The sequence below is a fragment of the Crotalus tigris genome, unplaced genomic scaffold (assembly GCF_016545835.1).
Source record: "Crotalus tigris isolate CLP2741 ecotype Arizona unplaced genomic scaffold, ASM1654583v1 scf7180000021317.425702, whole genome shotgun sequence".
In the NCBI taxonomy this organism is placed as follows: Eukaryota; Metazoa; Chordata; class Lepidosauria; order Squamata; family Viperidae; genus Crotalus; species Crotalus tigris.
In genome coordinates, this window is record NW_024098451.1 from 91510 (window position 1) to 105012 (window position 13503).

A 13503-nucleotide genomic window follows, 5' to 3' on the forward strand; every position below is an offset into this window, starting at 1 on the left:
GCAGCACCTGTCCCATTAGAGTCTGTCAGCTACGCAGATCTAAAGAAGCTATTGAAGGAGCTCTTCCAGCCCAAGATGTCCGTCATCGCATGGCGCCACACCTTCGAGCAGAGGGATCAACGATCCGGAGAGTCGGCCAAAGAATACATCGCCGCATTGAGGAAGGCCGCCAAGCACTGCGAGTTCAAGGACCTCGAAGAACGACTGAGGGACCGATTCGTGTGCAGCTTAAGGCATCGAGAGCTACAACAGAGGCTTTTCGCCAAAGAAGAATTGTCCTTCCAAGATGCCTTAAGAGAGGTCACCGCAGAAGAAGCAGCAGGCGGCGCCATCAAAAACATGCGGCCGATCAGGAACAGCCCAGATGTTGCATCCGTGCACCAAGAGGATGTCCAAGGGAACTCCGAGGAGGATCCGGACGGGGAAGTCGACTGTCTCAGGTCTGATGGAACTCAGGTTCCTGTTGCATATTACTCCAGAACACTGTCTTCTGCTGAGCGCAACTATGCTCAGATAGACAGGGAAGCTCTGGCTGTTGTTGCTGGAATTAAAAAATTCCATGATTTTTTGTATGGCAGGCAATTCACGGTCTTCACTGACCATAAGCCTCTGCTGGGATTGTTTACCACACGTAAACAAACTCCCCAAATCATTTCCCCTAGAATGCTTAGGTGGTCTATTTTTCTGTCTGCATATGATTTTTCCTTACTCCACAAGCCTGGGAAAGAAATGGGCCATGCTGATGGCCTCAGTAGATTGCCCCTGCCAGTAGTAGAAGCTGACCCTGCGCCAGCTGTCAACATTCTATCCATCCAAGCTTTGCCCGAGTCCCCTCTGAATGCCAGGGATGTCGCCGCTGAAACAGGCACAGATCACACACTTTCACGTGTCCTTTCTTGGGTTTTGTCTGGATGGCCTGAGCACTGCCCTAGTCCTGAGTTTCAGAGTTTCTGGTCCAAAAGGAACGAGTTGTCCACTTCTCAGGGTTGTCTGCTTTGGGGAAACAGAGTTGTCATTCCCACCTCAATGAGGACTAGGATCTTAGAGTCCCTCCACGAGGGTCATCCTGGCATTGTTCGCATGAAGGCCCTTGCGCGCAGCCACTTGTGGTGGCCTGGTTTAGATAAGGACATTGAGGCTAAGGTGCATGCATGCCACCTGTGCCAGCGCTCTCGCCCAGAGATGCCCCAAGCTCCTGTGCATAGATGGGAGGAAACACAGTCCCCATGGTCTAGGGTGCACATTGATTTCGCTGGGCCCTTTCAGGGCCAGTTCTTCTTGGTCCTCGTTGACAGTCATTCAAAATGGCTTGAGGTTGTACCTGTCTCATCCACCACCACTGCAAAGACTATTCAGGTACTGAGGGAGATTTTTGCTGCACACGGGCTCCCAGATGTCATCGTGTCTGACAATGGCCCGCAATTTACTTCCTCCAAATTCCAAGCTTTCTTACAGGCAAACATGATTCGTCATGCCACGTCTGCACCCTTCCACCCGTCCACCAACGGTATGGCTGAACGCATGGTCCGCATCACAAAGGACGCCTTGAAAAGACTCACCTATGGGGACTGGCATCACAGGTTGGCTGACTTTCTCCTTTCTTACCGCACCACACCGTCCACTTCTACAGGGAGAAGCCCAGCTGAACTTCGCTGGGGGCACAAACTTACTACGAAGCTTGACCGGTTGCATCCGGACAGACTGCCTTCATCTACCTCACATCCTAGGGCACCTAGACAACTACTTGTGGGTGCCCCGGTTTGGACTCGCAATTACGGGCCTGGTCATACATGGGTCCCTGCTTCTATTTCCAGGGTCACAGGTCCTCTATCCTACGAGGTAGCCCTGGACAACGGTCGTGTCCTGCGTCGGCACATCGACCAACTCCGCCCTAGGCGGGATCTTTCAGATGAGACTCCTGGGTCTTCTCCAGGGGGGAGGGGGACCCTTTAGAGAAAAGGGAGGGGCACGAGCTGCTGCCCACCTCCAACAATGGAGCCACAAATGGCCCATTCCAGGATTCCGCGAGTGCGCCAAACAGGAATTCTAAGAGCCTATCCAACTACCAGGCATTCACGCCTATTCCAGCCAGGGAGTCACCCCGGGGGTACAATCACTATTCACCTGCACAGCACAGTACTCCAGTCAGGGAGGATACCCGGGAGCATCCCAATAAATCATACCACGCAAAAGAGCTGGCACATAATCCCCAGAGTTGGCCTGACCTTACCCCAAGTCCTACAGGGGGTCAAACATACAGGGAGGTAGTTGAGGAACCAAATCCCGACCGCAACACCTCTAGCCCAAATCAGGGAGTAACTGAGTTTTGGGAAGGTACAGAAACCCACACAAGCCCGGACACAGAACGGGGTTTAGAGAATGGACAGCCTCCTGACAGGTCTTTGACGGACCTGGGAGGTTCTACAGAGACGCCCAGCAGTGGCTATCACTTCAAGGGGCCCGAGGGCCTACAGCTAGGCAGGTCAACCAGGTCACAAAGTGAAAGAAGCCCTGGCCTGATGAGCCCGGTGGGCGAGCAAGCAGGCCAGGCATTGGGGCACAGTCCTTGGAAGGCACCAAGGCATGATAAGGAGAACAGGCTCACGTCTCCCCTCAGTCAGGGAACACCTGTCAGAAACCCAGAGCTGAGAAGGTCACAGAGAGCAAGGAAATCTCCTAAATACTTAGAGGATTACATAACATTGCTGGCCAAACAAAAGCCAGTAAACAGTAGGAGCACTGGGGAGTAGAATACTGCATCAAGAAATAATTGTATGTTGGTAGTAGTCTTAGCCAGGGGGAAAGGGGTGTTATGTCCCGAGCCTTGCAAACGGGCTCGGGGCGTTTGCAGGCAGTCCCGGGCAGGTGCAAGTTGCCCGGGACCCGACAGGCTGTCGCCAGCGCCTGTGCGCATGCGCGGGTGCTGGCGCGGGAAAAGTAACACATTGACCAGGGAACTGTCTATATAAGAGCTTTTGGGCGTTGCTGAAGCCTTCACCTGTAAGCTGAACACAGAATAAAAGAAACTTGAGAACTACAACCGCTTCTCGCGTCTTCCCTTCGCCAAGGACTCAACACTTCTCTCTTTGATTAGTTTCTATCCGTTGCTTCTTATCCTGCCTTCAGGCACTTTGGAAAATAGCTTCACTCCCTCTTCTTTGTGGCAGTCTCTATTGGAACTCTGCTATCATGTCCCCCCTCGTCCTTCTCTTCATTAAACTAGACATACCTAATTCCAGCAACCGTTCCTTATATGCTTTAGCCTCCAGTCCCCTAATTATCTTTGTTGCTCTTCTCTGTACTCTTTCTAGAGTCTCAACATCTTTTTTACATCGTGGTGACCAAAACTGCATGCAGTATTCGAAGTGTGGCCTTACCAAGGCATTGTAAAGTGGTATTAATACTTCACGTGATCTTGATTTTATCCCTCTGTTAATGCAACCTAGCACTGTGTTGGCCTTTTTGGCAGCTGCAGCACACTGCTGGCTCATATTTAAGTGATTGTCCACTAGGACTCTGAGGTCCCTTTCATAGTTACTACTATTGAGTAAGGTCCCCCCTATACTATACTTGTACATTTGGTTTTTCTTGCCTAAATCTAGAACCTTACTTTTTTCACCATTGAATTTTATTTTGTTAGGTAGTGCCCAGTGTTCAAGTCTGTCCAGATCCTCCTGTATCTTAAGTGTTGGCTATTACTGCCAGCTTGGTGTCATCTGCAAATTTGATGATTTCCCCATCTATCCCCTCATCCAAATCGTTGATGGATGTTGAAGAGCACTGGGCCCAAAACAGAGCCCTGGGGCACCTCACTTCCCTCCATGTAGATGCGGTTCCACTGAGGACCACACACTGAGTACAGCCGGTCAGCCAGCTACAGATCCATCTGGTGGTGATGCTGTCTAACCCACATTTTTCTATCTTATCAAGTAGTAGGTTGTGATCTACTTTATCAAATGCTTTACTGAAGTCCAAGTAAATTATATCCACTGCATTCCTCTGATCCACTAATTTTGTCACTTGGTCAAAGAATGCAACAAGATTTGTCTGGCATGATTTGTTTTTGACAAACCCATGTTTATGACCAAAACTTTGTGACCAAAATTGGCTGTGGTAGTCCAGGTGTGGTCTAGGGTTTTATAGGGTTTTATAAAGTGGTACTAATACTTCATGTGATCTTGATTCTATGCCTCTGTTTATACAACCCAGGCTTGTATTAGCATTTTTGGCTACTGCTGCACATTGCTGGCTCATAATCAAGTGATCATCACTAGGACTCCAAGGTCCCTCTCATAGTTACTGTTTTTGAGCCAGGTCTTGCCCAGTCTATATTTGTGCCTTTGGTTTTTCCTGCCTAAATGTAAAACTTTGCTTTTCTCCACATTGAAACTCATTTTGTTGGATAGGGCTCATTGTTCAAGTTTGTCAAGATCTGTTTGGATCCTGAGTTTGAGTTCTGGGGTGTTTAGAATAACATCTATTTTGAAAAGCTACTGCAATATTTGATAGTGGGGGACTTTAAGATAATGACAGAAACCTGACATCACTTCTTTTCAAATGCACCTAATATTTTAAGATGTTTTAACTTGTTGCCCTCTTTAGAGTGTTGTGCTTGAAATATGAATTATCTTAAAAAACATGATTCTTAAACATGGTACTATATGGTGTTTATTCTCTCATTTAACAATTTTATAATCTACTGCTACATGATAATTATAATTTCATTCTGAATAAATTATGCCTTGAGATTAGTCATCAAATTATAAAGCAAAATTATATATACAAGCAACTTAAGCTATTTTTTACTTACTCCATTCAAAGGAACAGGATATGGTCGACGAATAATATGGTCATGTGTACTGCCTTCTGCCCAGCCTCCTTAAAATGCAATTTTAAATAGTTAGAATACAGAAAAGAGTTAGACTTTCATTTTTTAAAAACAGCTAAGCTACCCAATTTAGTGTCCCTCATATCTTCAAGCAATTTTAAGTTCCATAAATTAAAGAGCTGGGTAAAAAGTTATTTTTCTTTGCCCAGAATTGTATGGATTTTATTGGCTTTTATGAGAAACAGAAAAACAAAATGCTCTCAGGATCCAATCTGGGTTGGCCACCGAGACCAGAGGTTTAGTCTTCTGAACTTTCAAACTTGTGCTAGAGTCCCTCCTTGGGGAGAAGTTCTCTCTCCCCATACATTCTGGTGGGAGAGAAGTTCCTGGAGGATGGGCTCTGGCATGAGTCTGAAAGCTCAGAAGACTAAACCTCTGGTCCCAGTGGCCAACCCAGATTGGATCCTGCAACATTTGCCTTCCTTCATGAAAATGCTCTCAACTTAATTGAGTGTTTGGATGGAACAACTGTAGTTAATGTGTTTGCAATTATGCAAAAGTATTTGGAGTTCCAATATGCTTAATGAGTTCCCTGTTGACAGAAATGTTGATAGCTTTGTTTTCTCAGGCTCAAAGTGAATGAAGATTGATGGTATGCTGGAGAAGTGAAGACAAGTTAATCCTCGAGAGGAAGATAATGTCAAATTTAGGCAAGATCTTGCAGGATAAGGACAATGGAATGAAGACATGAAAGATCAGAACAGTTAAAGCAGGATGTTTGTTTTTCTGCAATCATACAGTATTGAGAGATGGGCAATCAGAAAAAAGACTTTTGAATTCTGACTTTGGCTACTAAGATAGTGTGGACTGCAAGAAGAATCAGTTCTGGACCAAATAAGGCTTGCTGCTTTCTTGAAGCGATAATCAGCAAACAAAATCTCACTTATTTTAGATATGTAATGTGTCAGATGATGATGACAGTCTAGAAAAAACAACTACCAGTAAGATGGCAAGGTTGAGGGAAGTAGAAAGTGATGGCTGGAGGGAAGCTATTATTGAGAAGTCGCTATAAAACCTACAGGTTGTGTTTAGGAACAAGTCAAGATTGAGACTACTTTTTTTTTCCTGTAGTTTTTATTCATGTATGAAATGTTTATGCCACCCATCTCACTGATACAGCGACTGATAGCTAACTAACTAACTGTCCATAGTTAGCTAACTAACAATTCAATCCTATATATTCTGGTTAGAAGCCCCTGCAGGGCCAGCTGACCAAGCACCAGCAACTCCATATGGTCTCAAGACCGAGCACCACTGACTGGCCTCAGATCCTATGTCACCTCAAGACACATAGATGGGGCACTGCATCACCTTAAGCCCCATGTTCTCTAGCATCTGCCCATGGCACTTGCTACTCCACTCCTAGCTATCACCTGTCTGCATGCTTGCCCTGGATTCCTGCCTCTTCCTAGACCACAGGTCGGCAACCTGTGGCTCCGGAGCCGCATGCAGCTCTTTGAGCCTTCCCCTGTGGCTCCCAGCCTCCTCTTCCATTTGCAGAGAGAGACAGAGACAGAGCTTCTCTCTCTCTCTCTCTCTCTCTCTCTCTCTCTCTCTCTCTCTCTCTCTCTCTGTGTGTGTGTGTGTGTGTGTGTGTGTGTAAAAAAGATAGTGGACTCATGGTGTTCTCCCATGAGCTGAAAAGCTTTTTGGGTGGGGCTCCTCCCTTTGCTGTGTCTCTGCAGGAAGCAGGAAGGGCAGGAGAGAGCTAGCTAGCCCAGCTATGCTGACTCAGGAATTCTGGGAGTTGAAGTCCATGAGTCATAAAAGAGCCAGGTTGCCTACCCCTGAGTTAGCCCAATAAGAATGTGTGTCAGCTGGTTGGGGAACAGCTTGAAGCCAGCTTGCCAGGTGAGCAGAAGATCAGAGAGAGGAAGAAAGAGGGAGGGAGGGAGGGAGGGAGGGAGAGAGAGAGAGAGAGAGAGAGAGAGAGAGAGAGAGAGAGGAGAGGGAGAGAGAAAAAGAAAAAGAGAGAAAGAGAGAGGGGGGAGAGGAAAGAGAAAGAGAGGGAGAGGAAAGAGAGAGGAAAGAAAGAGAGAGAGAGAGAGAGGGAGGGAGAGGAAAGAGGAAGAGGAAAGAAAGAAAAAGGGAGAGAGAGAAAGAGAGAGGGAGGGAGGGAGGGAGAGAGAGAGGGAGAGACCCTTTTGACATCTAAAATGAAGGTAACACTGCATATATCCTTTTTTACCTTTATGTGATATATATATAGTTATCTTCATTTTAGATATCAGAAGGATTTTGTGGCTCCCAGTGTTTTGTTTTCAACGGGAAACGGTCCAAGTGGCTCTTTGAGTGTTTTGGGTTGCCTACCCCTGTCCTAGACAAAGAAGATGACAAAGGTCAGCACTGGATGGGATGGGGAATGTGATATCAGATGGGAGCATTAGAAAGGTGGGCCAGCCTGAATTCTGATAGTATGTGGGGGTAGTGCAATAGCCAGAATTTGGAGGATTAGTTATGCTTCCATTTTTTCAGTACCTTCATAACTTTGAACTGTCACTGAACAAATGAATATAAGCTGAGAACTAATTGTAATGGCATGTATAATATACAGTAATAATACTGTAAAGATTATGCAGCTGCTCATTACTGTCTTTGTAGGCCATATCAGGAAACAAATATCATATAAATTAGTGGAATTCCATTTATTGTTAGTGGGTATGATAACAGAATTTTGAAAACCTGACAGAAATTCTTTTTATTTATTTTCAGCAACAAGTGTAATGTTTTGTGACCTGGGCAGTTATTAAACAAATAAACATGATTATTGCATTTTTAAACCCTTGGTATAAATCACTTACCCCAAAGTAGTAGCATTACAAAGGCTACAAAAATTAGAAGACCCTCATTTTCCTTCATAGTTACTATGTTTTTTAGACAGACCTTCTTGAAACTCCTGAAAAACATAATTTGGGGAAAGGATAATTGTCTTCAAGAATCTTGAATGATATCATCCAAAAGGATCTGAGCCATTTTTAACCTCCCAGAAGGCAGGACATGTATTCATTTCATAAAATCATTGAATCATAGGGCTGGAAAGGAGATCTTCTTGTCCAACCACCCCTGCCTGGCAGGTGTTCTTATTCCATTCTGGTCAAATGGTTGTCCAGTCTATTCTTGAAAACCTCCAATGATGCAATAACGACAACTCAGTGAGACAAGCTGTTCTATTGATTAATTGTTCTCACTATTAGGAAATTTCTCTTTAGTTCTAGGTTGGATCTCTTTTTAATGAGCTTCCACTCATTGCTTCTTGTCCTGCTCTCAGGTACTTTGGGGAATAAATTGACCTTGGTGCTCTTCTGTGTGACATCCTCTCAAGCATTAGAACACAGTATCATATCACTTCTAATCCTAGTGTTTGATAGGCTAGCTAGATTATCTAGTTCCCTTAACTCTTCATCATACTGTTTAATCTCCAAACCCATTATCATTGTTGTTGTCTGCACATTTTCTAAGAGTCTCAGCAATTTTTTTATATGGTGGTGACCAGAACTGGATGCAGTATTCCAAGGATGGCCTCGCTATTACAGAATAAAGCTGCACTATCACTTCTTGTAATCTTTATGCTATCTCTCTGTTGATGCAACCTAGGACTGCACTGGCTTTTTTTATTTTTTTGGCAGCTGCAGCACACTACTGGCTCATATTTAAATGGTGGTAGGTTGGGGTTATTTATCCCTAACAATGTATCCCTGTTTATTTGTTTGCTTATTTGATTTATACAGTTGCTGATATTGAGCCAGTTATCACCTATTCTGTGCCTATGCATTTGGTTTTTCCTGCCTAAGTTCAGGATGTTACTTTTCTCACCATCCAAGTACATCTTGATAGAGCCCAATGTTCGAGTCTGTCAAGAGCCTTCTGAACCTTGATTTCTATCTTCTAAAGCAGAGGTGTCAAACTGCTGGCCCACAGGCCGGATACGTCATCAGAAAACCGTGCACATCCCATTGCCAGCAATGGGGGGAAAAGCTCCGATATGTCGCATGACATCACATGACATTGCGAGTTTGACATGTCTGTTCTAAAGTGTTAGCAATTCCTCCCAGCCTAGTGTCATTTGCAAATTTGATGAACTCTCCTTCTATTCTCTTGTCTAGATAAGTCATGAAGACGTTGAAAAGCACTGGGTCCAAGACAAAACCTTGAAGTTATGTATGCTTTCTTCCAATAGATGTAGTTCCACTGAGGACCTCACGCTGGTCAGTCAACTGTGAATCCATCTTGTGATGCTGCTGTCTATCCTACATTGTTCTATCTTACCAAGAAGTAGGCTGTGTTCTACTTTGTCAAATGCCATATCCACATCAGTTCCTTGTTCCATTAATTTAGTCTCTTTATGAAAGAAGGCAATAAGGTTTGTCTGACCTGATCTGTTTTTTTTAAATATATTGCAAATGTAGGTTGAATTCTGATTGAAATGTAGGGAAAATGTGATAGGGTCATAGCAATTTGACAAGGTAGTCCAGTACAAAGAGAAGAAGTGAGCTTCCTTTAACTAGATAAAGAGAATAGACACCTTCTGACAGAGATGCTTTAATATGTATTCCTGCACCGAATAGTTATAGCCCCATGTGATTGTGTGTCATACATGAAACATGTTAAATGTGTCATGACTTCTATCCCAGAATTGTAACAGCCCCCTTGACTATTGACTGCCTCAAATCCATGCCTTTTTTATTCTTTTTACCCTGAGACCAACAGCAACAGTGTAATTATCAATCTGAAATGTTTTAAATATTTGCTGTGTCTGCCAAAACCTGAGTGTATATTCTTGGAATATGGGATAATTTGGCTTTGGAATAGGAAATATTAATCTGAAGACCAGGTTTCCACATCATTTTCTCTGCCTGGGAAATCTTTCCAAAGAGGTCAATGGTGGGATTCAAATACCTTAACATCCGGTTCTCTGCGTGGATGCAGGCCTGGGCCTCCAAGGCCTAGAATGGATTTCCGGAAGTGATATCAACACATTTCTGTCAGGCCATTCTAGGCCTGAGAGACCTCCTCCAGGCCTCCAAGGCCTAGAACAGGCTTTCAGAAAGAGGTGTGATTAAAATGGCTTCTAAAACTCTATAGAAATAACAGTGCTATAGGACAGGGATCCTCAATCTTGGCAACTTTAAGACTTGTGGACTTCAACTCCCAGAATTCCTCAGCCAGTCTTAAAGTTGCCAAGGTTGAGGAAATATGTAGGAGGCAGTCGGAAAGAGTGTAACCTCATACTACCTCAGTCAATGGGGAAAGAGGAGGGATGTGCAGGACAGGCATGTATAAAGATGGAAATATTTTGGGTTGGAATTTTGGAGAGAACCAAGCTTTGATAGCTTCTCTCCCACTTGTTGCAATAAATGAAACAAAAGGCCTTCATTATGTCTTGGCTGGTTATTGGTCAGGCGAGCTTGCCTCTGGTCACAAAGCAAAGTAGCCAGGAGCACATAACACATTGAACCTAACCAGTGAGCAGCTGGCTACTGTGGGACTATAGGTCTATTCCACAACTGAGCTGAGAAATGAATCAGTGGCTACTTTCACAAATCCCTTTTAACCAGGTTATTGGATTAACTAACTGTATGGGTTCATAAGCATCCCCACCCATGTCCACAAGTGACTCTGGGTGGTAAACAATAACCACTAGAATAAAAACAATTCTAGACTCCTGCCTTTAGGGCCTTAGAAAGCCAGTAGGGTCTGGACCATTCTAATCTCTGGAGGCAGAATGCTCCAGAGGGTGGGCACTGCTGTAGAAAAGGCAGAGGCCTCCTGGGCCCCACCAATCTGCCTGAATTTGGCCAGGCAAAATCTCTCAGCCCAGCTCAACTTACAGAATTGTTGTGGGGAAAATAGAAGGAAGAAAGAACATTATGTATGTTCACACCTTGAGTTACTTATAAAGTAATAAAGGTGGAATGAAAATCAATCAAATAAATAGCAAAATCATGTTCCCATAAATTAATCATAATAATAAAAGGGAAAAATTTAAATATTAAATGAATAAATTGATATGAGGAGCAATTTATGTATGGTTGACCTACAAGTGTCTAGAAATAAATAAACTAGTTTAAATATTAGCATTTAAGTCTTGGCCTCAGTTTTTACAAACTTCTTCTCAAACTTTTTTTTGTCCCCTAAAGATAAACAAATCATTTTCATCAAGGCCTTTCCTACTATGACATTCAAAACACAAATACAAATCTTGGTTTAAAACTGCACATTTTGATAAAGACAATGACAAATTTTAATAATAAAAGTTAGAAATAAAGGTTGGTGTTATTGATCCCTAACAATGTATCCCTGTTTATTTGTTTGCTTATTTCATTTATACAAATGCTAAATTAGAAAGACTCAAGATGTTACATTAAAATTAGTAATAACATGCAATTTGAATGTAAATAATGTAAAAAATATATTTTTAAAAAGATATTTATCTATATTTCTAGACTGCAGATAAATAATATTGTGATATAAACAACAGGAGAAAAGGTAACTAATATTCAGACTAAATGCTAACATAACCAGGGATCTAACTGCTCAGAATAGAAAAGCTGAAAGATATCTTTACGATTTATTTTAATTTCTACTTGCCTAAGAAAGAATTTAGTTATTACCACATCCCCAATCCCTTCCATCAAAATGAAACCTTACTGTCAAAATGTCGGCATGGGTTTAGAAAAGAGACTGATGGACTGGAACCAAGCTGCCAAAGAGGAATCCTTTGGCTTGCTCTTGTGCAGGACTTTTATATGAAGGAAGGAATGTAATCTGTCCATTCAGATAATTCTGGCTGTAAGGAAGAAAAAAAAGTTGCCCCGCCCTTAACACCCAAAACCTGTCCTCTGGTTCATGTCCCTGAGCTCTTGGCACGTGATAGGTAATCTTCAGGAAACTGGGCTGACCTTGCCAAAGAGATGCTGGGAAACCCAATACAAGTTAGCATTTATTTGTGAAATATTAAGTATTCAAATGCTTATTACCCCTCTTATATGATTATGAGTTTTCTTTCCTTGATTAGTCAATAACCTTGAATCAATGGAAAAGACCTGAAAGGAATTTGCAATAGAGCTGATAGGGTTCAACCATACTTTGGTTCAAGAATGTTAACAGTTAGAGGCATTTTGAGACAGCAAAGGAAATAATGGGTATGATGATAGTGAAGATAATAACAATAATGTTTTACTCAGTCTGAACAGTGTCTTATACAATACATTCTTAAAAACCCAGAAGGCTCTTCTAAATGATAGTACAGTGGTACAAGAACTAACAGGTATTATTTGTTAGACTAGACTAAAAAACCAATACAATATAAATCTGGGCTACTTTTACCATAACATTATAGTAACAAAAGTCCATATGTGCGTCTCCCTCCCTCCACTTATTTTTGTGTGAACTAGGAAGGGCTCATCTGAGATGTTTTCTCAGGTTGTTTTCTTGGCCTGGACTCAAGCCTCTCTTATGATTGCCTTGGTAGCACTCTTTCCCCTGTACCATTCAAGAACATTGTTTATGCCCCCACAAAGTGTCATCTATACTAAATGAGTTGCATTAGTTGCTAGTTGACTTCCAGGTGTAATTCAAGGTGCTGATTGTCACCTATAAAGCCCAGCTTCGTATAAGACATGGGTGTCAAACTTGCCACATCACGTGGCGTGTTGTGACACATTGCGAATCTTTTTGCATTGCTGGCAATGGGGTGGGCACGGCTTCGGTATGATGAAATTGGCCCATGGGCCAGCAGTTTAATACCCCTGGTATAAGAGCTTGTGTATCGGAGGGGCTGCCTAACTCCAGTTGTTTCTGTCAGCCCAGAAAGAGTCCACTTACCTCTTTCTGGGAAGTAGGTTTTGCAGAATCAGGCTGATTGCCACATTTGGTCTGATTAGTGGGCTGAGGAGACTGTTCTAAGAAGTGCTAGGTCCATGTCTATAGAGATTCTCAGTCATTAGGTCATAGTTGTCCCAAAGATGCTTTATCACAAGGCAACTGGACTTTCTTTTTCCTCTGAAGATGTTTCATCTGATATTGTTTCTGAGTTAGACTTTAGGCAGTTTAATTTGAGATTCAAAAATATTTATATGTAGAAAATACCTATGAGTTAGAGTTTCTGCATTGCCCCTCACTCATTCCCCCTCACTCATGTTTTTACACTGGTTTTGGTAAACTTTTTGATAGAATGAATCAAGCCCAGACTAATAACTCATGCACATATATGACTGGAGATGTCAGCTTTCTCTGTAAACTGGCAATTCTGCCATAATTGCATACCTGGGCACCCAGATAATTGAATTCTTCAATTGGTATAAAAATCAATAAAGTGTCTTTGACTTTTCATAATTTATTCAGAAACATTTTCAACTTGCAACTTACATTCCACTTTTGCTATCACTCATTGCAAGATCTGAGCCTTCCAAATACAAAATACGAGGGTAGCAGGTTGGGAAGTTTGTTGTACTTGTCTATGCAATAAAGCTTGCAACCAGTTTTCTCTGTTTGTGAAGGCACCAGGCTAGAAATCCAGAGTTGGTGAGCTCTAATCCTGCCTTATGCATGAAAGCTAGCTGGGTGATCTTGGGCCAGTCACTCTCAGCCCAACTCACTTCACAGGATTGTTCTTG

At 42.9% G+C, this 13503-nt stretch overlaps 1 protein-coding gene across 2 annotated transcripts in view; it reads right to left on the reverse strand.

Moving 5' to 3' along the window:
• LOC120320305 overlaps window positions 1-11652 on the reverse strand; it is a 101155-nt gene extending 89503 nt beyond the window's left edge. For both annotated transcript variants that reach the window (XM_039369914.1, XM_039369913.1), the window contains exons 1-3: window positions 11537-11652; window positions 7690-7784; window positions 4811-4878 (exon numbers count right to left, since the gene is read on the reverse strand). In XM_039369914.1, coding sequence (XP_039225848.1) covers window positions 4811-4878; window positions 7690-7747 — 126 coding nt within the window. In that variant the 5' untranslated portion in view covers window positions 7748-7784; window positions 11537-11652. The remainder of the gene's footprint in view (window positions 1-4810; window positions 4879-7689; window positions 7785-11536) is intronic.
• Between the last annotated feature and the right edge of the window lie 1851 nt (window positions 11653-13503).